The sequence below is a fragment of the Apis dorsata genome, unplaced genomic scaffold, assembly GCF_000469605.1.
Source record: "Apis dorsata unplaced genomic scaffold, Apis dorsata 1.3 scaffold_344, whole genome shotgun sequence".
In the NCBI taxonomy this organism is placed as follows: Eukaryota; Metazoa; Arthropoda; class Insecta; order Hymenoptera; family Apidae; genus Apis; species Apis dorsata.
The window spans coordinates 171,120-184,904 of NW_006263611.1; the positions used below are offsets into that span (position 1 = coordinate 171,120).

General features: G+C 28.7%; 3 protein-coding genes across 7 annotated transcripts in view; 2 read left to right on the forward strand and 1 right to left on the reverse strand.

Moving 5' to 3' along the window:
- LOC102681906 (Na(+)/H(+) exchange regulatory cofactor NHE-RF1) overlaps window positions 1–2,072 on the reverse strand; it is an 8,636-nt gene extending 6,564 nt beyond the window's left edge. Inside the window, exons 1-2 of one of the 2 annotated variants that reach the window (XM_006618209.2) lie at window positions 1,916–2,072; window positions 1,279–1,731 (exon numbers count right to left, since the gene is read on the reverse strand). In XM_006618209.2, coding sequence (XP_006618272.1) covers window positions 1,279–1,704 — 426 coding nt within the window. In that variant the 5' untranslated portion in view covers window positions 1,705–1,731; window positions 1,916–2,072. Of the gene's footprint in view, window positions 1–1,278 lie in introns of both variants that reach the window. The other variant, XM_006618208.2, reaches the window with a different exon arrangement.
- Window positions 2,073–4,171: 2,099 nt separating this feature from the next.
- On the forward strand, window positions 4,172–10,670 carry LOC102681513 (rab11 family-interacting protein 2). 3 transcript variants are annotated; one of them, XM_006618207.2, is made up of 7 exons: window positions 4,172–4,496; window positions 6,632–6,670; window positions 7,307–7,553; window positions 7,695–8,073; window positions 8,152–8,429; window positions 8,506–9,004; window positions 10,659–10,670. In XM_006618207.2, exons 1-6 carry the CDS (start codon window positions 4,466–4,468, stop codon window positions 8,993–8,995), a joined length of 1,464 nt encoding a protein of 487 aa, XP_006618270.1. In that variant the 5' UTR covers window positions 4,172–4,465; the 3' UTR covers window positions 8,996–9,004; window positions 10,659–10,670. The 3 variants fall into 3 exon arrangements, with proteins under 3 accessions (XP_006618270.1, XP_006618268.1, XP_031367587.1); XM_006618205.2 differs by lacking the exon at window positions 10,659–10,670 and adding an exon at window positions 9,032–9,733 and having other exon boundaries at window positions 8,506–8,947; XM_031511727.1 differs by lacking the exons at window positions 4,172–4,496; window positions 10,659–10,670 and adding exons at window positions 5,475–5,493; window positions 9,032–9,733 and having other exon boundaries at window positions 8,506–8,947.
- Window positions 10,671–10,729: 59 nt separating this feature from the next.
- LOC102681290 (dnaJ homolog subfamily C member 2) lies at window positions 10,730–13,769 on the forward strand. Of its 2 annotated transcripts, XM_006618203.2 has the most exons (5): window positions 10,730–10,958; window positions 11,354–11,623; window positions 11,741–12,125; window positions 12,199–13,294; window positions 13,398–13,769. In XM_006618203.2, exons 1-5 carry the CDS (start codon window positions 10,907–10,909, stop codon window positions 13,446–13,448), a joined length of 1,854 nt encoding a protein of 617 aa, XP_006618266.1. In that variant the 5' UTR covers window positions 10,730–10,906; the 3' UTR covers window positions 13,449–13,769. The 2 variants fall into 2 exon arrangements, with proteins under 2 accessions (XP_006618266.1, XP_006618267.1); XM_006618204.2 differs by lacking the exon at window positions 10,730–10,958 and having other exon boundaries at window positions 11,354–11,662.
- The last annotated feature ends 16 nt before the right edge of the window (window positions 13,770–13,785 follow it).

A 13,785-nucleotide genomic window follows, 5' to 3' on the forward strand; every position in this document is an offset into this window, starting at 1 on the left:
ACGATAAAAAATAAAAGAATTTAGAAATTTGAAATTAAAAATAAAATAATAAAATAAAATAAAAAGAGAAATGGAAAAGAGATTTTTATAAAACATAATTAATGGTTGCACATACGGAGACACGTAAGATAAGTAATATTCATGGAAGCTGCGATAGGAGTATCAAACATGTTATCGTCGGATGGCGTTTTACCAGAAGAAATCAACGGATGTAAGGTACTTACATTGTAGTTTTTCATTCCTAAATACAATAGAGAACGTATATTCAACGTATCGAAATATTATACAAAAGTTCGTAAACACTTGTTTTTATGTATATATATACATATGTGCACTAATTGCGCAACATCTGTTTGTGAAATATTAGTTTTAATATCGATAATTTTGCCTCGATGAAAGATAATTTCATTATCGAATTATAGATCATCGATCAACATCTGCTAGATCGAACAGGTTATCCTGAATTGTGCAATATTCAAATATCATATTTCATGCAATTCATTTTTAGAATACGGAATGAGAAATCGAAACTACTTTATTCGTTCGCATACTATAATATATGGTAAAGCGACGCAACATTCCCCACGTATGGCGCGTTAGCTTTTTTCTTGTTTTTTTATTTAAATTGCAGCAAACACAGATGTTCGAAAACTTAGACTGATGAAACTTACTTAGCTTATCTCAAAATATATATATATATATATAGAAAAAAAAATGACATTTTTCTCTCTTTAAAAAACATTCTGTCACATATGTTGATAAGATGAATTGCGAACAGATATTATATAGTGATTATTTATAAAATCAAAATTCACTTTAATCCGAAGAAAGAAATAAGAAACAAAAAAACACTTTACGATGAAACATGATTTACTACTTTAACCGTCGGATTTATATGATTCAAAAGATGATAAAAAAGTTAATGTTTTAACAAAATTATACAATGCATGATAAAAGATTATATGTTTTAAAATTGTTAAAAATTATTTAGAACTTTTAAAATAGAATAGAAATTTTAACATTATTTTTATGATTTATTAATTAAAAGCAGAATATTTCTCAAATTTTTGAAAAAAATTCGAAAAAAGAGATATATGGATAACTAAAAATTGTTTACATGACAGGTTATAACGTATTATCAAACGATAGATATAAATTATCGAAGCAACAGGTGGAGTGGACTCTCAATTCTAAGATCTACATTGGGCAACAAATAACTTTAAAAATAATAAAATGATTGTGAATATCCGAATAAATAAACGAATAAACGATACACACCTCATCAGTGGAAGCATTGCTGCCGTTAAGCTCTTCTTGTTCGCTACTATTCGGATTCTTCTCTGGGGTCTTGATCACCTTGACGTTCGCCATAGTGCCCTTGATAACGATGTTGTTGGCCCTGAAATATTCGTCGGCTTCTTGGTCGACCACCAGAAGCTTCGTCTCATTAGGAAAAGCCTTTATGCGTTCAACAACCTGCTTATGAGTCTCGTTTGCGATGTTGATTTCATTAACCTCGATGATTCGATCACCTTGTCGTAAACCAGCGGCCTGACTAGGAGAACCGTCGTCCACCTTACCAATAAATTGACCATTTTTTCCTTTTTCTGCGTGTAGGTTAAATCCATAGCCGTCAAAATCATCCCACTTGACGATATGGCAAAGTCGGGCACATGGAATTTTATCACCCTTCAAAGAAGACATGTCTCACCCTTGTAGTTATGTAGTGCACTGAACGAAATAAAAAAACAATCGAAACAAATCGAGACCAGTCAACGACTAAGTAACAAAAGAAAACAGAAAAGTAACACGTTACACGGATAGTTACGCGAAATTTTGTATACCGTATCGCACCGCAATAAGTAACAAAATTTCTTGTGGAAAATTGAGGTGCGGTTTCGTGGTTCGTCCGTACCTCATACGGCGACTAGTTGACTAGGTGATTGGATAGCTGGCAGGCTCGGCCTCGCCGATTTTCGTCTTCACCTGCCACGAGGCGATTATTCGAACCGACTGGCGGTATGCATCGTCGTGAATCGAAGTGAATCAGTAAGCACTAGCGTGGGGGATTCGAAACTTAAAGGTTGGTTCATGCGTACACGAGATCACGTGATCAAAACCGCGAACGAAATGACAGTTAGAATTTTTAGAAATATCATGATTTTAATAACAGATTGAAAGTAACGCTTATAAAATTCATCCAAGATATCATAAGTAACTTTAATCAAAAACTGAAAATATGAAAATAAAATGAAAAGAAAAAAGATAAATTAAAGATTCTGAGAGAAGGAATTGAAAGAACAAAAGTGAACCTGTACACCGATCATGTTGATATAATAGAATGCTATTATTTGCTCATAGCACCATCTATCGGTAAATTAAGAAAATTCAAAAAAATACATGATCAAAATATAAATCATGGTTAAAATTTCACAATTTTATATTTTTATATTAATATATAGATATATTGTTTTTTCATGGTTTTTTATAGCTATTATTATTTGTTAATTATGATCAAAATAATTGTTATGATTATTGCTTTATGAAAACTATCAAATATCTATTGCAAGTGCATATTTCATGAGTAAAGAATTATGTTGATACATAAAATAAATTAAACGATAAAATTATCTTTATGCGATATAATATAATGTATCATATATGTTAAATGGAAATAATTTCAAATGCATAATAATTGAAAAAGAAAAATCATTGCATAATTTTTAATATTTGTTAAAGAATTTTCTTGCATTATAGTTAAAATGCGATCTAATTGTTAAGTGACTTTTATTAATCATCAAACTTGACTTGGTACGCTCTGAAATTTTGTAAATATGCGAAGAACAATTGTATGAAATATTACTTTATACGTTACATATACGTTATACAACATTTGTTTTTAAAAATGCATAAATTTTTTCAATATACTGTTTGAGTTGTGACATTATGATAAAAAAGCATTATAGCACTTTAATTCTTACAAATTTAATAGATATCTACATGTATATGAATATGTAGTAAATATTGTATAACCATGTTAATATTCATAAAAATATAATTTTTTAATCATTTTCTATCGAAATAACAATAGCATTTCGCATTTTAATATTTTCATTAAATTTTATTTTATTAAAGGAAATTATGATTTAATATATTTAAAAAAATTTCAATACATTTATAAATATATATATACGTATATAGATTAAATTTTTTTTTAATTAAAATTTGTAAGATTTGTAAGATTTTAATTACATATGCATTAATTATTATAATAATTATAATTACATATACATATTAAAATTTCTATTTGTTTAAATTCAATAGATGAACAACAACGTATAAATCATATATATATATATGTATATTATAGTCGATATTGATTATAAATATTAAATGGTCTATAATATGCAAACATACACCATCGTACAATCGTCATAATGTTAATCTGACAAATAAGTACTATGTGTATGATAAAAAAAAATAAATCTTGCGATAACATAACCATGACGAATCTGTGATAAAATAATACATGATAATAATATAAAACGATTTGATCAAAATGCATAATTCTTCGAATATTTAATAAATATGTTTTTTTCTCTATAAAATTGTTTAATTATCTATTTTATTTCATATAATTCATTAATACTTAAAACTGTTTTATCATTAATATGTCTCAGTTATAAAAAAATTTCAGTTATAAAAATTAATCAGAAATATATATTGTTTACTTATTCATTAGTTACAAAACTATACATACAATATTTGCATATTCAATTCTCTAATTTCTATTTTTTCTTGTATATTTCCGTATTTTACCGATGACTAATCACAATGATTACACATTGATGGACTACTTCATATCTCTAAATACGACGATGTATATAAACTTCCTTTTAAATGTAACAAAGTAATTACTATTTGAAATATATAAATGTAACAAAGAAATTGTTTATTTATACTTGAATAATGAAATTGTTACTTCACAAAATAAGTTACAAAAATTTATAATAATTTTAATATTATATTATTCAAATTTCTTTAAAAATAAAGAAATTTTAAATTTTCAAATAAATTAATTCATTACATGTTTATAAATTAAATTAATAAAAATATATATCAATAATATAGTAAGCGTAGGGCTATTGAAATATATCATACGATCCCGAAGCATGAGTGGATGCGCAAAACTGGATGCGCAGTAGTTACCGTAATGGTGCGCGATGCGCAAGGCGGACGTAGCGGTTGTTCGAACACTAGTCAACAGTACAGTTGTCGTTCATACATTGCATCAGTGGATAGTTTGTTGGTGTGGTTAATTTACGTAGTACGTAGAGCTGTGGAAACCAAAACGCGTAATGCCAGTAATCGACATTAAAGTAGTGATAATTACGTAGATTGGCTCGTCGCAGAAAGAACAACAGATGAATATTTGTGATCGTACGTTGTAACTGAATCGAACAAAATGTGGAGTCCGACGCACGTTCAAGTGACAGGTATGTATACTAGGAACTTCGAAGTAAGTTCCATAACGTAACGGATAGAAATATGATCTATGCGGCAGGTGGTTTATACTGAATATAAACCAATTAATGCTTATACAGACTAGGTTACGTATCCTTCAATGAATGTAGGCAATCGAAACCTTGCAATCTCGTTATAGCTTATTAGAAATTTATTTACTGAGAAAGTAGATCTTTTACATTGTCTCTTAAGAATATAGTATATATATAATAGTTTTCTAGACGTAGACGATGTGTCTTACTTACCTCGATTTCGATCACGATATTTTTAAATGATTAATGTGAATTAACTTTCGATGTGTTTAATTCTTTTTGTTTAAAGTTTATTTTTGTAAAAGTTTTAAAAAATAAATATTCAAGAAAATTTTCATCATATTCAAATGCAGTGTCGCGTAACGCGATTGTTAGATTAGGAAGAGGCGGTGAAAACTCAAATACCTTAAAAACACGAACATTGCTTGAATCAAAAAGATAGCGATCTTATATGTGCATTCCTATACATATTTTCATTAATTACGTGCACGAACAGTACAAACTCTACATTCTAGTTCCTCGATAGATATAAACATTTTCACTCTAGACGAATATCTGGCATAAAAGTCATATTATATTTTGCAATGTATTTGATAGTTGCCAAAATAAAGATAATGTGTTTAAATCGCGCGCATTTACGACGTATCATTTACGACCCACATATTCGACGAATCAAATTTCGAAAACTGACTTACTTAATTTGCTTAGTAAAATTTATACAAATATTGTACAAATCAAATCGTTGTCAACGATTATTTTCAATAATTTTTCGTTTAAAAATATCATCGATTACTTTTATCGCTAATGTTAATCATAAAAGATTTTTTGCAAGTTGACAAACTTTTAATACTTTCGTTTCAATGCAAAATAGGTAGAGTGTGAAAGCATATGTACTTATGTAGAAGCAGCTGATGTTCCCCTTCTCATTCGTACATGTGTAAGTATTATATATCCTCTGCTCAGGATCGTATATCTATTATTAAGTACCCTTTTCTTTTTTCTATTCCAATTTTTTTTTTTTTTTGAATTAAAAACAATAAACAATATTTTAAATTATACTTCTTGTTTTATTATATAAAACTGTTGTCATTTTGAAGAAAAATAAAAAAAAAATTATCATATATATATGTGCTAATTTTTTTTTTTAATTTAAAGATTTCTTAAATTTTTAATTTAAAGATTCTATAAAACTAATTACTATGATAAAACATGGTAGATTTTTTTTATTAATGAATAAAAAAATATTTTAAACCAATTAATTGGGACTTCGGACCGTTAAGAATGTTCCTTTACGAGTAAACGGTATTTTGATGCAGCTGCTACGCTATGTCTAACCGACACATCTTTTCGCTTCGTTTAATCGGATCGTGGAAACATGTATAGAGAGAGTTGATTTTCCCATCTGAATCAACTTTATTTAGCGAGAAATCAAGGAATAATACATTTCGATTCAAAAAATTATCATGCGCTTTATGCATGACTAAAATGAAACATAATAGCAAATATTACTCATAATTATAAATTATAGATAATATAAATTCAATTTATAAATGTTGTTTCAAAAAATTATCATTTTTCAAAATATGATGTAATAATAATAAGAAAAAAAATTATACATTAATGCTACGATAAGATATAGGATTTTTTCTTGATCTTATATCCTGTGTGAAAAAAGATATTAGAGAAACTCGAAAAATAGCGGTGTAACAGTACGATAGAAGCGCGGTTTCACGGTAAGAATGCAACGAATAATAGTCGAGAACCAATAAGGTTTACGGTTTTACCATTATAAAAAGGTATGTTATTATGTTTCTCAGTTGTGATGCGACTTTTCATAAAACATTATCTGACATATTCTAACGATTTCATATTCTGGTCAGATACATCTGGCATAATATTTTATCATTTATAATTAAGCACGCGGATACGCCTTTTCCTCTTTATCTCATTTTTGAATAAATAAAGATTTGAATGAAAATTTTCAATTTTGGTATTTAAATAAATTGATAATTCTTTTTTAATCTATTCCTTTCTTATTTTATAATGTCTAATAAAACTTCTTTTTATGTTCACAGTTCAAAGAGCGAAAAATTTATTAACCAAAGGAAAACACAGTAAGTATACTGATTGATCATTAAAATAAAGAATAGACCTTATATAATATGTTATAATAAAATGTCATACATATGATATATATACATATATCAAATTTCGTAAAATAGCATAATACAATTTTTCGATGTCAGTAAATTTGTTTCATCAAAAAGATTCATATTTCAAAACAATGAAAAATAAGTTACCATTGCGTCATTTGTGTTCCGAATATCGAAGTATGTAAAAATGTTTAGTCATAAAGCTGAACAACATATATATAAATTTTATAATATAACGAATCGCATGATTTTTTTAATATAGAATTATTAATAATCTTAAAAAGACACGTTTTTTAATTTCAATTGTTGTTGAACAATCTGATATTATTATTAATATTATTATTGTTATTGTTTTTATTATATTATTATTATTATATATTTTCAAATCTGATATTCAGTTAATAATGGAATGATTAACATTGTTTAAACAATATAAAAGAATTACAAAAATAATTCATCTGAATGATGATTAGACAATTGAAATCGTTTCTTGCGAGATTTTAACATTCGTTGTTTGACTTATTAATTTAAATTTATGGTCGACACCTACGTTAAATGGTTTCCACCCACGTTAAATCATTTAACCTAATAACGCAGAGTCCAACGATTGTTTCGTGACGATTGCGCTCGGAAAAGAAAAATATCAAACGTCTGTGAAGGAGAAAGCTTCGAAGGATGTAGAATGGCACGAAGAATGTGAGTTACTTATACCTGAGCAAGGAAACACCGCGGAAATTATCCTTACAGCCCTCCATCGTAATTTCTTGGGAGTTGACGAATTTCTCGGCACTATCAGCATACCTCTATCCAGCTTTGACGTTTACGAAAGACCGAGGAACAGATGGTGCGTGGTTTGATTTTTGTTTTCAACGGTATTTAATTAAAATAATATTATTCGTGATTTAAAATGATAAAATGATTAAAACAATATTAGAGTAAATATTTTGTATATACTTTTTTCACTAACACTTTCGATTACATTTAGGTATACACTCGGGAGTAAACCAGGCAAAGAAAATACGAAAGAGAGAGGTGAACTCGAAGTAAAAATAGGTTTCATTGTAAAAGCTGGTAGCTTAACGGATTTGAGCCATAAAGAACGTCACAAAAGTTCTCTTGGTCAATTATCCACAGCTGCTCATTCAATAGGTGGAAGTTTACTCAGTATAGGCAGTTTTGAAAAACGTAAAGGTTTAAGAAAATTAGCTAAATCGATTGGAAATCGTGTGAAAGGAAAGAGCAAACATAATTTGGATAAAGGAGATGATTTAGATGAAAAAGAAGAACATAAATTTCGAAGTACGCAGCAAGAACCAGGTGAAGCCGATCCTGGTGTTATTAGCGAAGATGAAGATGAATTTACGGTAAATAAAATTTATTCAATATATTGTCATTTCCGTTTTTTATAATAATCAATTGTATATATCAATTGTATATTTTAGTTCGACGATTTATCTCATAAGAGTTCAGCATCATCTCTAAATGCTCCGGTAGTTGGCGGTAACAGTAATAGAGTAGGTTCGGTGACATCAATTACTTCTTCCAATAATAATTTTGAAACACATCAACTTCCATCAGTGCCAGCGAATTCGGTACCGAATAAACCTCCACGATTCTCTGTTAGTTCTTCTGCTATCTCTTTATCTAAGGTGGATAATATCAAAGAAGATGAGTGGGGTTTAAAACTTTATGGTAAACAAGTTAATAATAATGTTAAAAGGTAAAGTGTGTTAAAAGATTTAAATATATTTCGCTGAATAAGAACAGTAATATTAATATTTTTTTAAAATATTTAGATGGGAAAATAAACCAAGTCCGAAAATTATAATAGACGAGCCAAAGGTTGAATCTTGTGAAACATCATCTATAAATTCGCCTTCTTCAACTTTAAAACGTCAAGAAACTTCAGAGACTCCGAATCCTGCACCACGTGAACTTTTACAAACAAAGAACAAGATAGAAGATAAATTAGGATCGAATAAAGAGAAGAATGTGAAAGAAGAAAAATTTAAAGAGAAGAAAGAAGATAAATATGGTTGTTGGAGTCCTAAGGATGAAAAACAATTACGAAAAGATAAGAAAAAGGAAAAAGAAAATAGATTCAAGGAATTTAATGATGATAATAATTTATCTTCGGAAAGAATTATCATTGGAGGTGAAGATGCAATTAAAACTACAACAATGAAAAGCCATTTGCCACATGAAGTTCTGACACAGTTCGAAGGAAAATCAAGAGAAGTAATTATTGCTACATTATATATCAATAATTTGAAAATGTTAAAATAATATGTAATTGTATGTAATTAAACTTTTTTCATGTAGGATCTCATCGAGCTAACATTACAACTGCAAGCAGAAGTAACAGAAAAGAAAAAACGTCTAACTGACTTGGAAGATTATATAGATGCATTATTACTGCGAGTAATTGAATGTTCGCCACGTTTATTGCAAAATCCATATCAATCACAAAGACGTTTGTCATCACCTGGTCATCAGTAAGATAATTAAATGCTTTTTTGTCCTGATATTTTTAATATTGATTTTGAGGTTAATTACAACATTCGGAGGAATTAGTGATAATTGCACAGTATAATGTATTCCAATCATTTTATACATGTTTAACTATAACTACTTTATAGTTGATGCGCTTTAATTTATTTTCAATTAACAGATAGAACTAATTTTTATGTATTTCTAAGTGACATCGCTTTTAAAAGTGTATAAACTCTTGTTGAATTTTTAATGTTTCGTTATTGTTTCAACAAAGAATGCTATTAAGATTAATATTTTAACGGGTAATGAAAAAATGGTGTTTGTGCCAACTATTGTAAAATAAGAAAAAAAAGTTACAAATGTTCCCCTAGTCTTCCCAAATGTAATTGTTTATCCAAAAAATGTTATTTCCGTCCAAAGTATGATCCCAACAAATATAATTACAATATCTGTATTTTTTAATATTTACATGAAAATTTCTTCATACAATATGTATCATATTTTCACAAATATATTTAAAATAAATATTAAACTATTACATATGATTATTATTATTCTTATTCAATATCATCATTATCATTATGAATCATCATAAATCAATCAAAATCTTAAATTTTTCAAAAATACTACTATATTATGTATAGCATAATAATATCATAATAAATGATATAATTGTAACGAAATAAATCTGTATATAATTAATATCTAAATATCTAATAGGATATATAATAATTATTCGTTATAATATATATATAAGTATTTATACTTACCTATACAATAAAAAAATAATATTTTTCAGAGACATTCGTATAAATATAACGCAATAATATCATTACAAGAACTAACATTCAATGCATTTTTATCCCATGTCTCGGAAATATTACAGGAACTAAGTACATTGTCATATATTTTCAATGTCACGTTAACATATTTGCTTCATATATCAAAATATAATATTTTATCAGATTGTTATCCTAAAAATACATTACAAAAAGAATGTAACATATATATTTACATATTTTTTTACATTAAAGATTAAAATGCGTTATAGTAATATATATTATATATGAAAAAAAAAATGTTAAAAGTGCATTCAATTGACATACCATGTTTCGTCTATAGTCATTTACAAATCAAGCATAAACATAAAAGAAGACAAAAAATAAAGAAAAGATAGAGATAAGATAAGAATTAATTGTAAGCACCATTTCTTCACCGTCAAAAAGTATATACGAAATACATAGAATAAATATATATATTGTTCTTTCGTGTTATTAATATATTAAGAATTTGAGTGATATAACCAATGACTTTCAATATATATATTGAACAGAATAACTATTCTTTAACATTATAATGCTTATGAATTTATTTAATATCGTAATAATTAAAAGATTTATAAATATGATATATGTAAATATGATAATATAAGAAAATATTTATAAAAAAATTAAAGAAATTATTTTTAAAATCTGTTGATTTTATCAACTTTCTTCATTGAGTTGAGCATAATTGTATTTATTACTTTAAATTATAGAGGGGTCTGATTTTTGCACAGTCGGTATTTCAGAACATAGGACACAAAGGCCTATTAAATGTTAGGTCTATCCTGTACCTCGTCTGTGGTATCGTTCGCTTATGTTTTCATTGCAATCTCTCTAGCAATTTCTTCGTAAAAAAATAACATCTTATTATAGGCTAATAATGACGACTAACATAAGTGACACCAATTTAACGGATTTAAGTAGAATATCTGGTAAGTTTTTATATTTTTGTTAAAATTTTCCTTTTTGACACCCGGCCATGTGAGGTTAAATTTCACAAAGTACATTTTATTGAGCATATATGTATGTAACGGTATCTCAAAATTTTTAAGTAATTTCTTTTAATATTCTTACTTTTCATAGGACTACAAGTTTTATAGATTTATAAATAGTAAAAAATATCTTAACCTTATCTCGTGCTATTCGGAAATTTCTAAACTGAATCTTTTGTAGCTTTATATATATATATATGCATATATATGTATATATATATATATATATCGTGTATCGTGCAATCGAAAGATATTTATTTTTGCATGTGGATGTAACGGAACGAAGATTAAATTGAACATAAGAAATCTCAACGATTATGAAACATAATTTACAGCTTCATCCAAGATGGAATCATGTGAAGCAGGACCTTTAGTTTTATACTCAACTGCACAAGCATGGGCAGCTCAGTTTCATCGCAGTCTTATGCCTACCAGGGTATCAGAATCGTCCGATGAAGAGGATTTTTCTCAATATCAGTTTGAAGATGACTTGGAGTACCTTAGATCATTGGACCCAAAGGAGTGGAGAGATCAAGATCATTACGCTGTTTTAGGCTTGAAAAAGCTTAGGCACAAAGCAACCGAAGATATTATAAAAAGGGCTTGTACGTAGAGAAAGTTCAAAGTATACTCTGTAAAGGAATGTAGGTGTTATATCGTTCATTGTCTTGCCTGACACAATGATTAACGCGGTTGAGGAGTATTTGATATGTGAATTACAGATAAGCAGAAAATTCTGAAACATCATCCCGATAAGCGGAAGGCCATGGGAGAGGAAATTCGACCAGACGACGATTACTTCACCTGCATAACACGGGCTTGGGAAATTTTAGGGAACCCTGCAAAGCGTCGGAGTTACGACAGTGTGGATCCATATTTTAGCGACGAATTACCGGACGAAAAAGATTGTAAAAATAATTTTTACGCGATTATGGGTAAAGCATTTAAGGAAAATGCTAGATGGTCTACAAAAAAGCCCGTACCACGTTTAGGTGGATCAGATACACCTAGAGATAAAGTAGAAAAATTTTATTCGTTTTGGTATGATTTTGACTCGTGGCGCGAATATTCTTATTTAGACGAAGAAGACAAAGAAAGTGGTCAAGAGTAAGTAATAATATCTATACAATATTTGTATTTCTTAATATGTTTTTATAATTGATCTTAATCTTTCTTTTAGCCGAGATATGCGTAAATGGATCGAGAAGAAGAATAAAGCAACTCGTGCGAAACGAAAGAAGGAAGAAATGGCACGTATACGTACATTGGTTGATATGGCTTATAATATCGATCCTAGAATAAAAAAATTCCAGCAGGAAGATAAAGATAAGAAAACAGCAGCAAAAAAAGCGAAACAAGAAGCGGCAAAAGCAAGACAGCAAGAAGAAGAAAGAATAGCGCGAGATGCAGCAGAAAAGGAACGATTAGAAAGAGAAAAGCGAGAGATCGAAGAGAAAGCAAAACTGGATGCGCTTAAACAAGAAAGAGAAGCACAAAAGAAAGCACTTCGTAAAGAAAGAAAAGCGTTGAGAGATTTTTGCAAAGCTAACAATTACTTTGCTCAAAATTCGGAAGAAAATATTAAGCATATGGAAAGTGTTGAAAAAATTTGTGAACTTTTTAAATTAGTTCAATTGGAGGAAGCGATGAAGAAATTGCAGGCTGAGGGTAGGATAGCATTTCTAAATATTATGGAAGAAACTGAAAAAAAAATAGAAGCAGAACGTAGAGCTGGTGTTATTTCAAATGATATGAGAAACACGCCGGAAAAGCAAGTAAAATCTCACACTGCTCCATGGAATGAAAATGATTTACAACTTCTGATTAAAGCGGTGAATTTATTTCCGGCTGGAACAAATCAACGTTGGGAGGTAGTTGCAAATTTTATTAATCAGCATAGTACATCTTCTACTGGAATTACACGCGATGCGAAAGAGGTTCTCGCAAAAGCTAAAGATCTACAATCGACAGATTTTAGTAGATCTAGTCTAAAAGAGCAAGCAAACAAAAAGGCGTACGATAATTTTATTGCCGAGAAGAAAACAAAGGAATCGATCGAAGATAGAATGCCAGCAGTTACAGAACGTTTAGATCACCCTATTTTGAATGGTATTAATTCTGAACAAAAGAAAGAGTCGCAGCCTTGGACTCCAGCAGAGCAGAAACTTTTGGAACAAGCTTTAAAGACTTATCCTACGAGTGTGCCTGATAGATGGGATCAGATAGCTGCTTGTATTCCAACTAGGACAAAAAAAGAATGTATGAGAAGGTATAAGGTATGTTTTGGAGAAATATCGTTTTCAAGATATATCATTTTTTTTCTTTTTTCTTTTTTTTTTTTTTCTTTTACATATTAAAATTTATACGATCATTTTGCAGGAGCTGGTCGAACTTGTCAAAGCAAAAAAGGCTGCACAAGTGATGAAATAATATTAGTCTGTCCTTATTATGAAATTTTTTTTAACTTATTAAATTCGAATACAAAGAAATAAGTTTGGAAGACGAATTGAATTTTAGCTTTTTCCGAACGTCGGCTATTGTATATACTTGTGCCTTGTTTTAATTTGTACATGCACAGTTTGCAACAAGAATTCTAGAAATTTTCTGCTACTTATACGCAAGAAAGCAATTTACCGCACTTAGTGACTGTACATTTATCGCAGATGTTAAATGCATGGAAAATTGTGGTCCCAAGGTTCAAATTGACGCTCCTGAAAATAAATTTTTTTTTCTTTTTTTTTTTTTTTTTTTTTTTTTTTTTTTTTTT